This window comes from Papilio xuthus, unplaced genomic scaffold (assembly GCF_000836235.2).
Source record: "Papilio xuthus unplaced genomic scaffold, Pxut_1.1 DF825946.1, whole genome shotgun sequence".
NCBI classification, from domain to species: Eukaryota; Metazoa; Arthropoda; class Insecta; order Lepidoptera; family Papilionidae; genus Papilio; species Papilio xuthus.
This window is the reverse complement of record NW_013532703.1, coordinates 1,368,748-1,386,662: the sequence shown is the minus strand read 5'-3', so window position 1 is coordinate 1,386,662 and position 17,915 is coordinate 1,368,748. Positions and strand designations below refer to the sequence as shown.

At 33.4% G+C, this 17,915-nt stretch overlaps 1 protein-coding gene across 2 annotated transcripts in view; it reads left to right on the top strand.

Annotated features, from left to right (window-relative positions):
* didum (dilute class unconventional myosin) overlaps positions 1 to 14,929 on the top strand; it is a 35,460-nt gene extending 20,531 nt beyond the window's left edge. The window contains exons 21-40 of one of the 2 annotated variants that reach the window (XM_013321337.1): positions 214 to 470; positions 2,289 to 2,415; positions 2,524 to 2,602; positions 2,787 to 2,885; positions 3,191 to 3,299; positions 3,575 to 3,718; positions 4,111 to 4,190; positions 4,998 to 5,042; positions 5,890 to 5,999; positions 6,189 to 6,296; positions 9,291 to 9,387; positions 9,908 to 10,025; positions 10,428 to 10,574; positions 11,085 to 11,289; positions 11,673 to 11,818; positions 12,204 to 12,418; positions 12,725 to 12,874; positions 13,163 to 13,294; positions 13,889 to 14,005; positions 14,465 to 14,929. In XM_013321337.1, coding sequence (XP_013176791.1) covers positions 214 to 470; positions 2,289 to 2,415; positions 2,524 to 2,602; positions 2,787 to 2,885; positions 3,191 to 3,299; positions 3,575 to 3,718; positions 4,111 to 4,190; positions 4,998 to 5,042; positions 5,890 to 5,999; positions 6,189 to 6,296; positions 9,291 to 9,387; positions 9,908 to 10,025; positions 10,428 to 10,574; positions 11,085 to 11,289; positions 11,673 to 11,818; positions 12,204 to 12,418; positions 12,725 to 12,874; positions 13,163 to 13,294; positions 13,889 to 14,005; positions 14,465 to 14,593 — 2,614 coding nt within the window. In that variant the 3' untranslated portion in view covers positions 14,594 to 14,929. The remainder of the gene's footprint in view (positions 1 to 213; positions 471 to 2,288; positions 2,416 to 2,523; positions 2,603 to 2,786; positions 2,886 to 3,190; positions 3,300 to 3,574; positions 3,719 to 4,110; positions 4,191 to 4,997; positions 5,043 to 5,889; positions 6,000 to 6,188; positions 6,297 to 9,290; positions 9,388 to 9,907; positions 10,026 to 10,427; positions 10,575 to 11,084; positions 11,290 to 11,672; positions 11,819 to 12,203; positions 12,419 to 12,724; positions 12,875 to 13,162; positions 13,295 to 13,888; positions 14,006 to 14,464) is intronic. The other variant, XM_013321338.1, reaches the window with a different exon arrangement.
* The last annotated feature ends 2,986 nt before the right edge of the window (positions 14,930 to 17,915 follow it).

The following is a 17,915-nucleotide window of genomic DNA, read 5'->3' as shown; positions in this document are numbered from 1 at the left end:
CTGTCGTCCACGACTCCGTCCGTCCGAAATTAAAAAAAAACAACTCAATTAGTAGCCTATGTATTCTTTCAAACTATGCTCTACATCTATGCCAAATTTCGCCGAGATTCATGCAGCCTTTCTGGAGATATATTCAAACAAACATCCATCCATCCATCTAAACATACGCATTTGTAATATTAGTAAGATTAAATATGATTTTTTTTTATTTAGAGCTAAACTTGAAGCACTAAAACTAGTGGAAATCGAGGCTAAAGCACTCAGAGTTGGTATACAAGAGAGGCACAGCCTGATAGCCTCGTTAGAGAATGAACTGACGTCAGAGCGAGACAGCAATAAGCGGCTGGTCGAGGAGAAGAACGAAGTAGAGAACAAATACAACAAACACAAAGACACCTGGCTGCAGGAGAGCAATAAGCTCGCTGAAGAACTGAAGACTTCTAAGGAATGCTATGAAATGGCTATTGAAGGTAAGAATATTAATGCAATTTCAACTTAACTGCGTTGACATAAGACTCAATATTGAATGAATACATTTCACATATAAAATATATTGTTCGTACTTGTAATAAGTATAGAACTTTAAATATTGAGGAAAATCTGATGTTTTATATACGTTTTTATGTTCTAAATATTGATGATATTAAAATTACGAATTAAGCAAATATATGCGACTAGTAATTGCTCGCGACTTCGTATGTGCTTAATTAAAAAAAATCTAGTAATAAATATAGCTTATGTCATCAGGGGATAGTGTAGCTTCCTAACAGTGACATAATTTTTCAAATCCGTTCAGTAGTTTCGGATCATATTCAATGCAACAAACAAACAAACAAAATTAGCTACCGTACTAAGAATATAGACAAATGAAGAAATTATAATCGCGTAGATTTGGGTCATGGGTGTGACGTTATTTTCTTTTTAAAAGCATGACTCATGATATACAGGATGTCCCAAAAGGTTACGTACATAGGAAGGGGAATGATAGGGGTGGTCACAAGGGTTACCAGAAAAATTAAATAAAAATTCCCCTCTGGGTATTAAAAAAAATAAATGGCATTTTTTGAAAACCTACCTTACACCTTCTGGGGCAATTTTGTAACCGATGACCTACAAATATTGCTATTTTTAGAAAAAAAGCTATTATGTTATCGTCAATAACTATTTATCAATATGAAATAAAAAAACAATACAACTAACAAAGATTTTAAAGAAAATTAAAATAGCCCCAGAAGGTGTTAAAATTTTTAAGTTTTTAAAAAATACCATTTATTTTTTTTAATACCCAGAGGGGAATTTTTATTTTATTTTTCTGGTGACCCTTGTGACCACCCCTATCATCCCCCTTCCTATGTACGTAACCTTTTGGGACACCCTGTATAATAGTCTAGTAATTATATTTATTAAATATATAATATTAAAATTACTTTTTGCATACACAATGTATATTAATCCGATAAGATAAAATAGAGATACTTTATGTTGATAACAATTTTGTTTGTGATAGAAACAATTATAACGTTCGTAATTAAATACGTTAAATTTCATAATGTTAATATTTTCAATATTAAATAGATTAAAAAAAAAACTGTTTAACAAAGAGTACAGACAGATATGTGTAAATTAGTTAATATATCATAAAGATTTCTTGCTTTGTGTGTCATAGCTAAAGTGTTAAAAGTGTCATCATCAGCTCACTATACGTCCCCACCGAGGGGCTTGGAGCCTACCCTAAGTTAGGTGACTAGGTCATAGTGAACCACGCTGGTCCACTGTGGGTTGGTAGGGTTGGTTACAAGTGTACGTGTAGTTACAAAATGGGTGCATTTCCTGAACCAATTATTGAGAAAACCGATGAAGTGATAACTAAATTTGTTGATCCTACAGCTTGGTCTAAAGAATTTGCCGCTCGGGCACAATTCTGGAAAGGTAAAGATAGAAAGAAAAAAAAATAAAACATGAATATTTAGAGGATGATTTTTTTTACCTCTTTTCTAAATATTGATTCGCATTTTATTGTTATTCAATTGTAAATTAAAAGTAAAACTTTCAAGATATATTGGCATATGGATATTTAATTTTATTATTTTTCTTCTTAAAATTGTTAATGGAGGGTAAATTAAAGAGAAATAGATAAAATGAATTTGAATGGCCAGGAATAAATAATTACCTCCTTTCATAGATACCCTGGCTAGGTGAATGTACTTAGGATCTTTTTGCAGATGCAACACATTGTTTTGGGCTATGAACTTTGGCTGTTTTCTATAAAAAACTTGTTTATATTCCAGAACAAAATAAGCTGCATGAGGCTGAGAAGCGTGCATTATGCGCCGAACTGGAGGAGGAACGTCAGAGCAGACAGAAGCTGCTCTCCTCACAGTACGAGCTGCAAGAAAGGCTCGACTCTTTGCAGCGGTAACGTATCTACACAAAAAAAATCTGACTGAATTCCTGCCGAAAGTAACTACGTCAGGACTATTTAACCTTTTAACTGCTGAAAGCTAACGCATAAATTTTTCACAGAGCACCAGCAACCAAAGAACACAGAAGATCTCTATCCGACGCCAGCAATGCTTCTCAGCAAGAAACTACGGTTGAAGATGTAAGTCGTAATAACAACTTTGTTAAAAGAATCTGAGAGTAATATTTTTATGTTACTTGGCACGTCAATAACAGTAATACTCCTTTATCGTACGTGCCAACTATAGTGCTGCTTACTTTCCAAATACTTTAACGTATTAGTATGGTAATTTTATTTGTGGTAAGAGGTTGGTAATATTGTCCAGGACTACGGGTACGGGTCAGTGCGATCTGTGGAGACATCGCGACCGGCGCTGGAGGCTGTCAACTGGTCCGCCGGACAACACAACGGACCAACACCCCCTGTATGCATATGAACTTTTCAATATACAAACATCTCAACACCTACATTTCCTTTACGAATTTAAAGTTTTATTATCTAACCTAGACTCATAATATCGTTTAAGTTTCCAAAAACTACATAAAGACTCAACCCGCACTTGGCCAGCATTGACTATATCCTAGTCACTGCTACCTCAGTGACGTATATTGAGCTGATGATGACATCCCTCTGTCATGTTTCTTTTAGTGAAATTATTTTTTTTTTATTATCGATATGTCTATCATGAATGTGTCAGGTGTGAAAACTCAGTAATATGTTTATAAACAGATTGCTGACGCTGGCCTGGTGCTACGTATGCAGAACAGGATATCAGCACTGCAGAGTGATCTGTCCAGAACATCAAAACGTGCTAATGATTTGGAGGAACGACTTATGAGTAAAATAATTTTCTTACTAATATTATAAATGCGAATGTTTGGATGGATGTATGGATGGATTTTTGTTAGAAGCTATCTCCACATAGACTACTTATTATTTTTTTAATTTCTGCTGCTGACATAGTCGCGAGCGATAGCTAACCATAGTACAAACGACAGCAAATTAATGCTCGCATTCTTGAAGGATAAGCATATTTCGGTGCACCTTAAGTGACCACTTAATCCACTTTGAGTGGTAGTTAATCATGAGTTTAAAAAGTAAAACTACCGTCAGATCGTCTGTCTTCGCCGCCCAGCAACCCCAACGTGGACAGGTTCAAGGTGGAAGAGCTGGAGATTGAAAACAAGAAACTGCGGGAGCATCTTGACAGGCTGCGAGCCTCCACTGACAGTGTACTCATCTCTAAAGAAGTTATCGGTATGTCTTATATCTTACTTCTTACTAATATTATAAATGCGAATGTTTAGATGGATGGATGGATGTATGAAAGTATATTCGGATCGGCTGGACAGATCTCGCTGAAATTTTGCATAGATGTAGAACATAGTCTGGAAGAACACATAGGCTACGAAGTTTTTTTATAATTTAACTAGTATGTTTATAAATTTGTAAGGAATTTTATAAAATGTCAGTTTCAGTAACTGCAGCATGTAATTTACAAGTTATAGTACTTTTATAGTCCTTCGAGTCGGATATTTAAGATTTTTATTTTACAATTCGTTTATTTTTTAAGTATTTTAATGTAATATCGTACTATTATCGTCTTATTGATATTTTTTATGAATTAATAACATTGTTACCGTTTCCAGATCAAATGAGTACGATGCAAAAGGAACTGGACAGGAGACGAGACGAATGTATACAGTTAAAGAGTGTCCTTACAACTCAGGTTCGTATTTACTTTATTCTATACAAACGGGAAAAAAATACAGTAATTTTATCTTATTTCCTCTATTTGTTGAAAGATAACAATATTTAGTACTAAATAACAAAAAAAAATCCTAATTTCAGTAGTAAAATACAGTTACAGTATTTCCAATTAGCTTAAAAAAGTAAAAAAAAACTTAATCATGGAATTATTTACTAAACATTATGAAAGGTTTAAAATATCTATCAAATACAAAATGGCGCATCAAAATATTTTATTTAACCAAATATTATCAGTGACAAGTGATGTGCCTTATCTTATGAGATAAAGTACACAAAAAAATCTCTAAACATACTAACATAGTAAACATGTTGTCAGTTTGTGTTGAGTTTGCGACATAATATTAATGTTCCGTCTCAAGTGTACGACAAAAAAACAAGTTCTATATTTATCCCATATTATAGTTAATAATAGTTAATAGTTAATTAAATTAAAAAGAAAAGTGTAGTGTAATTTAAAAAAAATTACAAAAGATTTTGTGATGAACACTTCAACTATTTGTAAAGAAGGACAAATTGTTAAAATATTGTACATGGATTTACCTGGTCATAGAAGTGTTTACACGAAAAATAACAATAGGGTAATAAACGATATTTTACTATATAATACTAGCTGTTGCCCGCGAATCTGTACGCGCGGAATTAAAAAAAACTTAATAATTAGCCTATAAAATTTATATATCTATGCATACATCTTTCGATTTGTGAGCTCATTAAGATGACCACTTGTCTGTTTGTCTGTCTTCTAACATAAACAATAAAAATGCAGGATTATGCTCCACAAAAATCGTGGTTGCAAGCTGTGAAGAGTGTTGTGAGTAAACTGCATGATCACACGAATGCTTTGTTGTGCTTTGTTACATCTAAATTATTTATTGTACAGTCAGCTGCATAAATATGTATACATAAAACTTCAGAAACTTGTTTATGCCTTCGGTTTCAAATGTAAGCATGAATGCTTTATACGTGCTCACTATACGTTCCCAATCGAGGGGCTTGAAGCCTACCCTAAATTAAGGGTGATTAGGCCATAATCAACCACGCTGGCCAAGTGCTGGTTGGTTAACTTCACACATATCTTTGAAATTCTTCAGACATGTGCAGGTTGCATCAAGATGTTTTCTTTTATCGTAAGAACCTCGGATAAATGTACATATGTAAATCGGATATCGAAAAACACATTGGTACATGGCCTGATTCGAACCCAGGACCTGCAGATTACAAGTCAAGAATGAATACGTGCTATTGATAAATGCGTGGATTCGTATTTTTAAAACAAAAGGCGTATGTCTAGAGTTTTGTAAATGTTTTCTATATTTATGCAGCTTACTGTACTATGGGAAAGACATTTTGATTCAAGACTGATATGGATTTTAATTTATCTTCTATGTTGTTAATGTTTATTAAATGAAAGTAGTTTAGTAATATCTGTGGGTATGATTAAGTTTTGTTACATTAAAACGAATGTATGAATGTTGGTGTGAAATTGATATTTACTAATTTTTATTTTATTTTAATTTTCTTTCAACGCGTTCCTTTGCTGTCATTGCACGGTATTTTTTTAATTTATTATTATTTTATTATATATATAATTTCTAATATATTTTATCAAGTTATTTCTTAATTAACGAATTTATATTAATTTGAACCTTATTCAACAGACGGTAAATCTAAAGTCGCTTGCAACGTCTAACTACGGTTCTGACGTGGACATCATCAATGAAGACGGGGAATTGGCTTCCGCGTATGAAGCTCAAAAAGATATTAACAGGTAACATATATTACATATAAATAAAATTGGATTGTCTGTATATAAAATCGAAAAAAAAATCCTACATATGATGTTTTTGGTTTGATAACGAAAATTTTATTTTACTTTTTTCTGTCTGTTTGTCCGTTTCACTATAGATTTAAACTTTGCATATTTTTAACAGTTTAACGTAGTGCAATTTATTTTCAGACAATTACAAGAAGAGTTGATAGCGGAAAAGAAATTCTATTCGGAGCATATAACAAAAGCGAAGGCCGAGATTGAGAGATTACGTGAAGAAACCGACAAGTACTCCAAGTAAGTGAATAGTTTATATATTGTGACGTCATATGTAACACATTATATATTAACATAATTACACATACATAACTCGTACTATAGTTAAACAAGGATATATGAACCGGTGAGAGGCGCTACTGTCGCGCTTAGTTGTCTAAAAATGTGTAAAATCTAGACATAGAAAATGTCATCATCACCTCGCTATATATCCCCACTGAGGAGCTCGGAGCCTACTCTAAGATTGGGATGAAGAAAATGTCATAAAAGAAAAAAACATGATATGACACCTACATGCTCAAAGGACCTTAGGACATTGGTATCCACAAGAGGGCGCTAGTGATATGTCATGACTTAATTTGACTTAAGCCTTCCGGGTCAAATATTCTGTCCATCTTTATATATTATGTTAATTCTATACAATATACTAGCATTTGTATGTTGTTTCGTTTAATCAATTAATTCATTGAAATAGTATATGCCATTGTCTGCCTTGTTATTATTAAAACATGAATTATTTTAGTACTAGCAGTCGACCGCGACTCCGTCCGCGTTAAATAAAAATATACTTAATAAGTAGCCTATATGTTCTTTCAAACTATGTTCTATATTTATGTCAAATATCATCGAAATCCATTGAAACTGATGCCTTTTAATATCCATACATTCATATAAAAATGGCTGAATACTCACGTACATTCGTCCGGTAGCGGCACCGACTAGTTTTGACCCCATCGGGAGCCCTTCATCACCTAGAACAGTGGTTCCTAAACTTATTTTGTCTACTGCCCACTTTGAGAATAAATATTTTTAGCGCCCCCATATATATTTAAAAAGCACTATAACTTCAAATTAAAATAATTAATTATTGTGACATATATGTATATTAACGGAGAATTTTAAACGAAACTTATACTACAACCCGCAACTTGAGACCTGCAGCGCCCACAAGGGGGCGTTATCGCAAACTTTGGCAAAGACTGACCTAGACGGTGCCGCCACCAGACGAATACGTTAGTGTTTAGCCGTTTTCTTATAACTTTATTATAATTTCTCACGAAAGTTTGAATAATTTAATCCATACATTCATACATCCAAACATTCACATTTATATTATTAGTGATATTAATAATGAACCCAGCAAAGATTAACACATGATTTATTAAAAAGAAATATAAATTAACACATATCAACACTAAGGGTACATCATATCATCTCTTCCAGTGTCGACGATGAATGTAGACATACAATATTCACGAAAATAAGAAGACAATGGACTAATTTAGAAAGTTCAACAACACGTATTATTATGTTCTCTAGTAAAAAATGTATACAACATCTTTCATATGCCGTATTTAATATGTTTACGTTATAATTATGTTTGTACATATGTAGTTAAGTTATTTATTTGGCTTGTAATTGTTGCTTTATATAATGCTAATATATTTTAACATTTATTTATACGATGATTATGTTTGTTATTAATATATTAATTTGCATGTCATTATATGTTAGTCCTTTTTTTAATTATCTTCCATTCAAACTTTGGATAAAATATGAAGAAAAAAATATTTTGGTCAAAATACCAATGAAAAAAAAATATACAAGCAAAAAAAAGTGCTTTTAGTTATAAAAAAAAATTTAAGTTATATCGACTCTTTTAAGAGCCAAAAACTAACAAAGAAAATAGTCAGAACCTTGGTTAGGAAATTTTAAAACGACCAAGACATTATTACTGCTCTGAAAAAAAAAACAACAAAGTTCTCTTGAAGTCTACAAGAAGTGAAACAATGTAATCAAGACTTCAAGGTCATGAAACAATGTAACCTAGGCTCCATTAAGAGCTATCGTCCAATTAAACTAGTCCTATTAAAAGCCATAAAATAATTTAAGAAAAAAATGGATTCCTTGCCACGTGTTATTAAAGTGAAAAAAAAATCTTTCTTCTTACAGCCATAAAACAATGTAACCAATGGGTCTTTTCAAAGTCATAACAGTGCAAATAAGGTGTTAGAACTTCGGATCTATTTGGATCCAAAAAAACAATTAAACCTATTTCTCATAGAACTATAGACATGTAACAACAGCTCGTTTAATGAGTTGTTAAACGATGTAACCATGGCTCTTTACTAGAGCCACAAACAATGTGACCACGGCTTTTTGGGCCACGAAACAATGTAACCATAGAGGCGCATATCAATGTAACCACGGCTTATTTGGGCCATAAAATATTATAACCGTGGCTTTTTCGTAGAGCGACTTAGTAATGAAACCACGACGGTTTATGGCCATGAAACAATGTAACCACGACTTTTTGGGCCAGGAAACAAAGTAACCATGGCTCTTTCATAGAGCTGCATAGCAATGTAACCAAGGCTGCTTATGGTCATAAAACAATGTAACCACGGCTCTTTCGTGAAGCGATATAGCAATGTACGTACCCAGGATTGTTTATGGCCATGAAACAATGTTACCATGACTGTTTCATAGACCTACATAGCAATGTAACCACGGCGATTTGGGGGCATAAAACAATGTAACCATGGTTCTTTCGGGGACCTACATAGCAATGTAAACGTAGCTCTTTTGGGCCATGAAACAATGTAACCAAAGCTCTTTTTGCAGCCTTGCAACGATATAACCATGGCTCTTTCGTAGAGCGACAAAGCAATGTAACCTCGACTATTTTAGGCCATGAAACAATGTAACCATGACTCTTTTCATCACTATTAAAACCGAGACATTAAGGTGTATGAAGTGCCCATTTACTAGACAAACAATGAATTAAGAACGTTAAGAAATTATATATATATATATACTGTTCATGAAGAATAATTCAAGAAATAATATCAACATGCTTCGTGAAACTATGAAATGTAATCGTAAATTAAACGATAAAACACTGAAAAACATGTACAAACATTTCCACAATAGAAATATATTTATTTATATACTTTACCATTAATTTTACAAGTTTTAAAAGTATTCATACTTAACGTACTATTTCTGTTTTAGGTTACTAAGTGATTTGAGTCAAGAACCGAAGAATAAGAGTTTGGAGTATGCCCAAAATGAAATAATACGATTGACCACTGAGTATCTTGCACTACAGGTATAGAAAACTACTTTATTAATATTATTGCTTGCAGTTTTATCGTATTTATTAGGTACTAGCTGCAGCCCGTGACTCCATCCGCTTGGAATGAAAAATAAATAGTTCCCGGCAATTCGATTTTTTTCTCACATTTCGAACATTTCAAGACCAAGATAAATCTGTTTAACTGTTCTCGAGTTTTAGCGAGACTAACGGACAGCATTTGTTTTTATATATAGATAGATTTTTAACATGTTTATAACATAATGTTTTTATTGTTAAAGTAGTTTTGTAGTTAACCAAAATCCTTATTCTATCAAGCCCTTATATTTTTCCTTTACTTTTAATTTCCTCTTTTATGACTAAGTAGCTGTCGCCCGCGTCTCTTAATAAGTAACCTATGTGTTCTTCCTGACTGCGTTCTATATCTGTGCCAAATTTCATCTAGATCCGTTGAGCCGATCCGGAAATACCTTCAATCAAACATCCATCCATCTAAAAATTCGTATTTATAACATTAGTACGATGTATTTCACAGGAACGTGTCGACAAACTGTCTGAGAGCTGTCGTCGATATAAGAACCAGATCCGTTTGTTGGCAAATCGACTTAAAGAGGCTGGAATTGAAGATGTCAATGATATTCTAGAAGGCAATGGTATGTTTTATATTACTTATGATGCGTCTAACATTAATAATTTTAGATTTAATTAACTTTATCAAGGAAAACAAGGTTTTTATTCCAAAGGGAATTATCAACTATCAGTGCAATTTTTAATTTAATACGGACAAGTAGTTTTTGAATCATCTATTGTTTATTTTACATTTCTTCGATGCAGTTGCCCAATCGCGGTATCTTTTATCCATTTACGAAACAAAAAAATAACAAGAAAATAAGTAACCTACGTTTACTATTAAAGATATGAACTTCCACACTCAGAGTTATTAATTGGGCGTTAATGATATCCTTTATTGTAGGCTTCTTATACTAAATCTACATTAAGGGAAACTACTTAACGACTCAGAGACGGAAATAAGACTAATAATTATATGTTTTTAGTGACTCTTGTCGACACATCAGTAGCTCAGCAGTCGATGTCCATCATAGAGATGGCGCCAGTGACGCGTAAGAAGGAGAGAGAGTATCTCGGCATGTTCGAGTACAAGATACAAGATGAACCTACTATTATAAAGAAACTTATCATAGGTAAAAATTCTATAATTAAAATACATATTTTTAAATACTAACAGTTGCCTGCGAATGCGTCTGCTTAAAATTAAAAAGTGCCTAATTTCAGAGATATTTTCTAACAAACATCCATCCATACACATAAACATTCGTATTTATAATATATGTTAGATTTATTGGATCAGTTTATCATATCAAAGTTCTACTTTAAATTATTACTCACTACCAAAAAATGTGTCAATAGCCTAATGGTTAAGGGTACGGATTTCCAAACACGAGGTCGAGGGTTAGAATCCCGCCATTCGACTATTGTCGTAAACCATATCTTAGCACAAGCTTAGAGCTTATTTGGAATGGTTAAAGAAATATTAGTAAATTTACACAAAAATCTGATAATATTTTCTATTAAAAAAAAAAATGTCATCCGCCATCTTGTGACGGCGGCCATCTTGGATTTACAATAAATGTAATAAGTGTACCCAATAGATTAGTCGACTGTTTTTACTTTTTATTTTTTTTTATATTTAGATTTGAAGCCGCGGGTCGCAGTGACTCTATTGCCCGGTCTACCTGCATACATATTGTTCATGATGCTACGTCACATGGACCACGTGGACGACGAGCCGAAGATGCACCAGCTGATGAAGGCGGTCCGCACTGGAGTCAAGAAGACGTTGAAGAAACGTACTGATAGTGTCGAGTATAATGCACTCTGGCTCTCTAACATGCTTAGGTATGTCACTTCTATTTGATTCTAACTTCTATGGTCTTTATTTAAAAAAAAACCCTCTGATTCTACAAATTTCTTTAGAAACTCTCTCTCTCTCTCTTTACAAATTTCTGTCTTCTTTCTACTCATATGTTGGTAGGATTTTGAAAGCATATGTTTTGATATCTTCGTGGTTTTTTTCGTTAACTAGCTGTCGCCCGCGACTCCGTCCTCGCGTAATTAGGAAAGAAACTTAATAAGTAGTCTATGTGTTCTTCCACACTATATCCTGTATGTGTACCAATTCATCCATCCATCTAAACTTTCGCATTTATAATATTAGTAAGACTATATTTTAGCTTTTGAATACTAATTGAAATATCGTGATGATATAATTTATTTGTCAGGTTACTGAACAACCTGCGTCAGTACAGCGGTGATGCAATCTACCAGGGGTCCAACACTCCGCGACAGAATCAGCAATGTCTGCGGATCTTCGACCTCTCAGAGTACCGGCAGGTGCTCAGTGATATCGCCGTATGGATCTATCAAGGTATGCTATCCTGGTACGATAGGTGGATGAATGGATAGAGAAAACACTATTCTACCACTTTGGCCATTTAAATTAAATTATCTACACTAGATGTCGCCCGTGACTCTGTCCTAGGGACACAATAGCCGTTTTATTCTTCCAGACTATGTTCTACATTTGTGCCAAATTTCATCAAGATTCGTTGAGCGTTACCAACTATACCATCTAACAAACATCCATCCATCTATTTAAACTTTCTCATTTATAATATTAGTAAGATTTGTAATTGTCACTTTAAAGTAAAGTTAGCTACAAAAATGTAACATGAAGATATTGGTAAATTATACCTGAAGTGCGATAATACAATATACAGATGTATGAAATTAAATTAAATTAACTCTTTAAGCGCTGGTACATCTCCTGGAGCGTCAACTGGAGCGTCTCATCCTGCCCGCTATCTTGGAGTACGAGGAGATCAACGTGCACTCTCGGCCAGCACGCGCCGCGCCCGCTGGCACCCCGCCCGGTCCAGCACGTCTCATACACGAGCTGGCTGCAGTGAGAGATCATCTGCGTACATTTAATGTCGATACTACACTCACACTTACTATATTCAAACAGGTTAGTAAGTACAAAGAACTAATTGTTAAAGATCCTTAAAGTAATGCCCACTGCGTTTGGGGCGGGTCCTAGAAACTTAAGGGCGGGGTTTAGAAACTTGGGGGCGGGGTTTAGGAACTTGTAGGCGGGGCTTATGTTTCGTGACAAAAAGAGACAGGCACAGTTTAAAAGTAAAACGATTTTATGGTCATTTGCATATAGATTAAGAGTTAGTCGTTTTTGCTATGCGTAAACCTATGCTTTTTAATTATATGAAATCATACAAATTAAATTAGATAGTAAACGTTATAAAAATATCTCTTCCAGTTGTTCTACTACATCTGCGCGTACAGCTTGAACCAGCTGTTATTGCGCAAAGACCTGTGCTGCTGGGCCAAGGGTCTGCAGATCCGGTACAACATCTCACATCTTGAGATCTGGATCAAAGAACATCTCGCTGAATACGGACAAAAGAGCGTAAGTATATTATTAAGTATTTACAAAACCATTAATCACCAAGGCATAAAAAAGCCCAAAAAATTGACTAAATAGTCAGTCTTTGTTTAAGTAAGTTTACTAACAATCGGACTGATAAAAACCATTAGAACTCTTTAAATAATAAACTTCAATTATATCTTAGCTTGTATGTGTGAAATCTTAAAAAAATCTCTATGTACCCTCTCCAGCTGACCTTCAAAGATTAACCCATAATAAATCGGTATCTTCCAATCACTTATACAGTAATTTTATAATGTGACGTATCAGGTGGAGGAGATCCTGGGCGTGCTGAAGCCTATAACACAGGCGGTGCAGCTGCTGCAGGCGCGCAAGTCCATGAGCGACGTGGACAGCACTGTAGAGATGTGCGCAGACCTCACCGCCATGCAAGTCTGCAAGGTACGTATACGCTAACGTGTACGTAGATACGTACAAATATAGGCCGTTTCAATATTTTCGGTCGGTCAAGTTCATCTGGGTGCTGTGCCTCCCTCCCCTCTGGCATGTATGCCTCGGTACAATTAAAATTATATTCTGCGCAGCGAATCAATGTTCCGAGCCGACAACATCCTTGAAACATTTAATATAAACCAAAGTTCGCTAGTTACACTTGTAACTATAAATAAACATATATAAGCATCAATAGCCTGATGGTTAAGGGTACGGATTTTCGATCGCGAGTTCGAGAGTTCGAATCCCGCCATTCGACTGTTGTAAACCATATCCTAGCGCAAGCATAAAGCCTAATTGGAATGGTACAATGTATATCAGAAAATTTACAAAAATTTACTAATATTTTATGCAAAAAAAAACATTGTTTCAAATTTCTTTGTGGTTCTTTCTGTGGCTTCGCGTCAGTCGCTGCGCACACAATTTTAGGTTTTTAGGGGCGTAAAAGCACTACGTCAAGATATTCATAAATTAAGACTTACCAGAACAATTATATTTTATTACACCTAATCTACTATTGATTCCCTTTTATATATATTTCAGATTTTAAACATGTATACACCGGCGGAGGAATACGAGGTGAAGGTGACGCGGGAGTTCATCCACGAGATCCAGAAGAAGATGCAGGAGCGAGCCGGTCCCAAGACCACTAAGGAACCGGTCAGTACACTACTTTACACCTAATAGCTTAGCAAATAATAAAGGATATAATAAAATCCAATTAAGCCTAATTATTTGCCTAAATCTTACAAATCTTACTTAATATTATAAATGCGAATGTTTAGATGTATGTATGGATGTTTGAAGATATCTCAAGAACGGATGAATGGATGTCGTTGAAATTTAGTATAGATGTAGAACATAGTCTGAAAGAATACATAGACTACAATTTTTTTTAATACCGAGTAGACGGAGTCGCGCGCGACATCTAGTATACCATAAAATTCGATCGATTAATAAATTATTTAAATATTAGTTTAATAATTACACATTATGTTAAGGAAAGATTAACTAAAGGTTTATTAAGTTAATTATTACGTTAACTTTGATTATGGTCCTTCGAGTCGTACATTTTACTTATTACCCTGGATTTTTATTCATATCTTTTTTCACTTCCAGCAAAACCTACTGATGGACACAAAGATGATATATTCAGTTCAGTTCCCGTTCAATCCATCCCCAATCAGGCTGGAAGACATCGAGGTGCCTGAAGTTCTGGAGCTGGACGGTCTACTCACAAAGATATAAGCCTCTTCGCTCATTCTACGTGTAGACCTACCAATGTTGCTATTTAAAAAAATAATTTAATAGAGAAAATTAATTATTTTTTAAATTAAAAAAACATACTGATATGTTCAATCAACAGTTTTATAACGACCAGACGATTTTTCTTAATCAAAATAATATTTATGCGATTCTGGCAATTTTTTTTATAACAGAAGGGGGCAAACGAGCAGAGGGAACACCCCCCAAAATACGCAGGGTGGCCCGCGCGCTTACTCCCAGGCTCCAAGCATTTAAATTAAATTTAAATATTTTATATATATTTCTAATATTAAAAATGCTATCTTTTTTAATTTCTACTCTTCTATCTATCTACTCAGCCATGAGACGCCCACTGCTGGGCATAGGCCTCCCCCAAAGATCGCCACGATGACCGATCTTGTGCCCTCCGCATCCAGGACGCTCCCGCAACCTTGACCAGGTTGACTATGTATTATTTCTACTATTATTTGGTACTAAATGAACATTTTTTTTGCATTTATAATGAGTTTATATTTGTAGGTCTACATATATCTATATATTTACGTATATTATATTATAAAACTACATTCCAATATAACAAAGTCTTGCCCTCAGCATTTTTATTCATTATATAAAATTAATTTCGTTTGCCATATATTAGTATAGTGTGCCATCTTTATTTATTATGTTAATGTACAAATTCGTTTTTATTAACAAGGTATATGTTTTGTTATGTACGATCCAGTGAGAACGGGGATGTTTAAAGTACAAGATGTCATAATAAGGAGTTAAATGCTACTAGAGAATGATAGTATTGTGGTTTCAGTTGGCACGTCAGGTAATAGAGTACACTTATTAACAACGTGCCAACTTAATACCGACATATTTTCGCATATTTCCCCTATATGGATATGCAGAACATAATGTTTACTATGAATTATTTTACTCTTAGCCACTTTCTAAAAAAATCTGTCTTTCCGTCTCCAACTTTAGATAGATGACTATGCGACCTCTTTAGATTCCGTTCCGACAGATCGAAAAGGAGACTAGATTTTTATGGCAAATTAAACTGAGCTTTATGTAATTGAAACGAGGTCTAATTTTATTTTTTACGTCTGTATCCTTTTTCTTGATTAAAAAAACGTACAAAGTAAAAAGAAACCTTATTGCAATCGTGTAAAGCTCAATTTCATTTACAACAAAAAATCTGCTAACCGCTTAAGTCGAAATAGAGTCTTCTTTTCCTTAATTTTATTCGATTATTACAAAAAACTAAATATATTTGTTAACTCTAGTAGCTATTTTCAGATAACTCCATAATACTATTTATTTAAAAATACACTCTTTTAAGTCCCTGTTAAATAAAATTAATAGAAATGTCTATATATCAAATTTTGTGTATAACTGCCCTACTCAGAGTAGTTTAATACCTTAAACAATCCTTCAGTGTAGATTTCTCATAATAAAATTACACTAAGTAAGGACCTTTAACAACTTCGAGTGCTTTAGTTATTGTTATAAATTAAGCTCTCATTGTTATTATTAAATAAGTAAATGAATATTGATATGTAATATTTATCGTTTTTAGTTAAAAAAAATTACATTTCAAATGAAATAAATAGTACTTAATAGATTAGCTTCAAAGCTTTGTTCAAAACATATAATACATATACTCTGTGTACTTAATAAAGGTAAATGATTACAAAATAAATAACAAAAATACGATAAAATAGGCCCATGACTAATATCTTAGTTAAATATTTGTATTTTTTATTAAGTTATCATTGCTGAAACTTTTTTGTATATAAGTTTGTTCTGTGAAAACACATGATGTAGTTAGTTTTAATTCTTTTTATCATCTCTATAAATCTTATTATTAAAATCTCCATAATTTAATATCAGTATTTAAATAAACTAATTACAAAAAACGGCTACACTACGTATTAATTTTACTATCGGGACAGACTAGTTTCGTGCCCATCGGGGGCCCTTTTTCGGGTAAGACTGGTATTATTCCCACACACGCTAAAGAAGGGCCCTTGTTGAGATAATACACACTAAAGATACGCCCTTGTTGAGATTATTCACACTGAAGAAGGGCCCTTGAAAAGCCCTTGTTGGGCTCGATACCAGTTGGTGCCTACAACGGATTATTAAATTAATGTATTTGTTTTATATTTAATTTTTAATATTTTCTCACGAAATTTTAAATAATCAGTATTCATTTTCTTGTATATTACATAATAAAATGTTGACATATTACTTATGTTATAAGAAATTTCGTATTAATGATGCATAATATGTTTCCTATATATCTAGTTATTCCTGTGATTAATGCAGCTATAAATAGCTCATTATATAAACGGTGTTATATACTTATTATGTTTTAAATATATACAATTGTTACCATTTGTGCGGTGCTTTTGAAGCAACAATATCAAAATTAAATTAACGTATTGACATCAACATCAGCTCACTATACGTCCCCACTGAGGGGCTCGGAGTCTACCCTAAGTTAAAGGTGATTAGGTCATAGTTAACCACGCTGACCAAGTGCGGGTTGGTTGACTTCACACATATCTTTGAATTTCTTCTCAGATATGTGCAGCAACACGATGTTTTCCTTCACCGTAAGAAAGTCGGATAAATGTACATATGTAAATCGGAAATTGAAAAACACCTTGGTATATGGCGGGATTCAAACCTAGGAACCTGCAGATTGCAAGTCAAGTGCTTGACCACTGAGCCACCGATGCTTACGACGCGACGTATTGACATAAAAGTACTTAATTTTTATATACATAAATCGTTCCTTTAGAATCAAATATGTTTAAATGTAGAACTCCATTGCTGTAACGGTTACAATGAGTATTGCTGTCTCTTTCTTGTCAAAGAGAATGAAAGAGATGGCTATATGTATGCGATTATAAAAGCAATTTTGCAGTAATAGTGATAAATTGTTATTTGTTCGTCCAATCATATTTTTAGTTTTTAAGTTTAATTTTATTTTCAATATAAATGAATTAAATATATCTAAATGTCAATAACTTTTATTAAAATGTTAAAAGAAAATATAGCAAAATATATAAATTTGGTACTAAATATAATTAAAGTAGGTGCTCAAGCTATTTCTTGTTGAAAATATTAATAAAAAAATCTATAATACCTATGTATGTTATTGTAATTTGAAATATAGAAAAATATATAAATTATATCTATCGAATGTTAAAACTTATATAATATATCAAAAACATATATCTTAGCCATTTTCGCATATTTTTATCGTTTGTTTCTGAGACCAAAATCTCTGTATAAAACATAACGT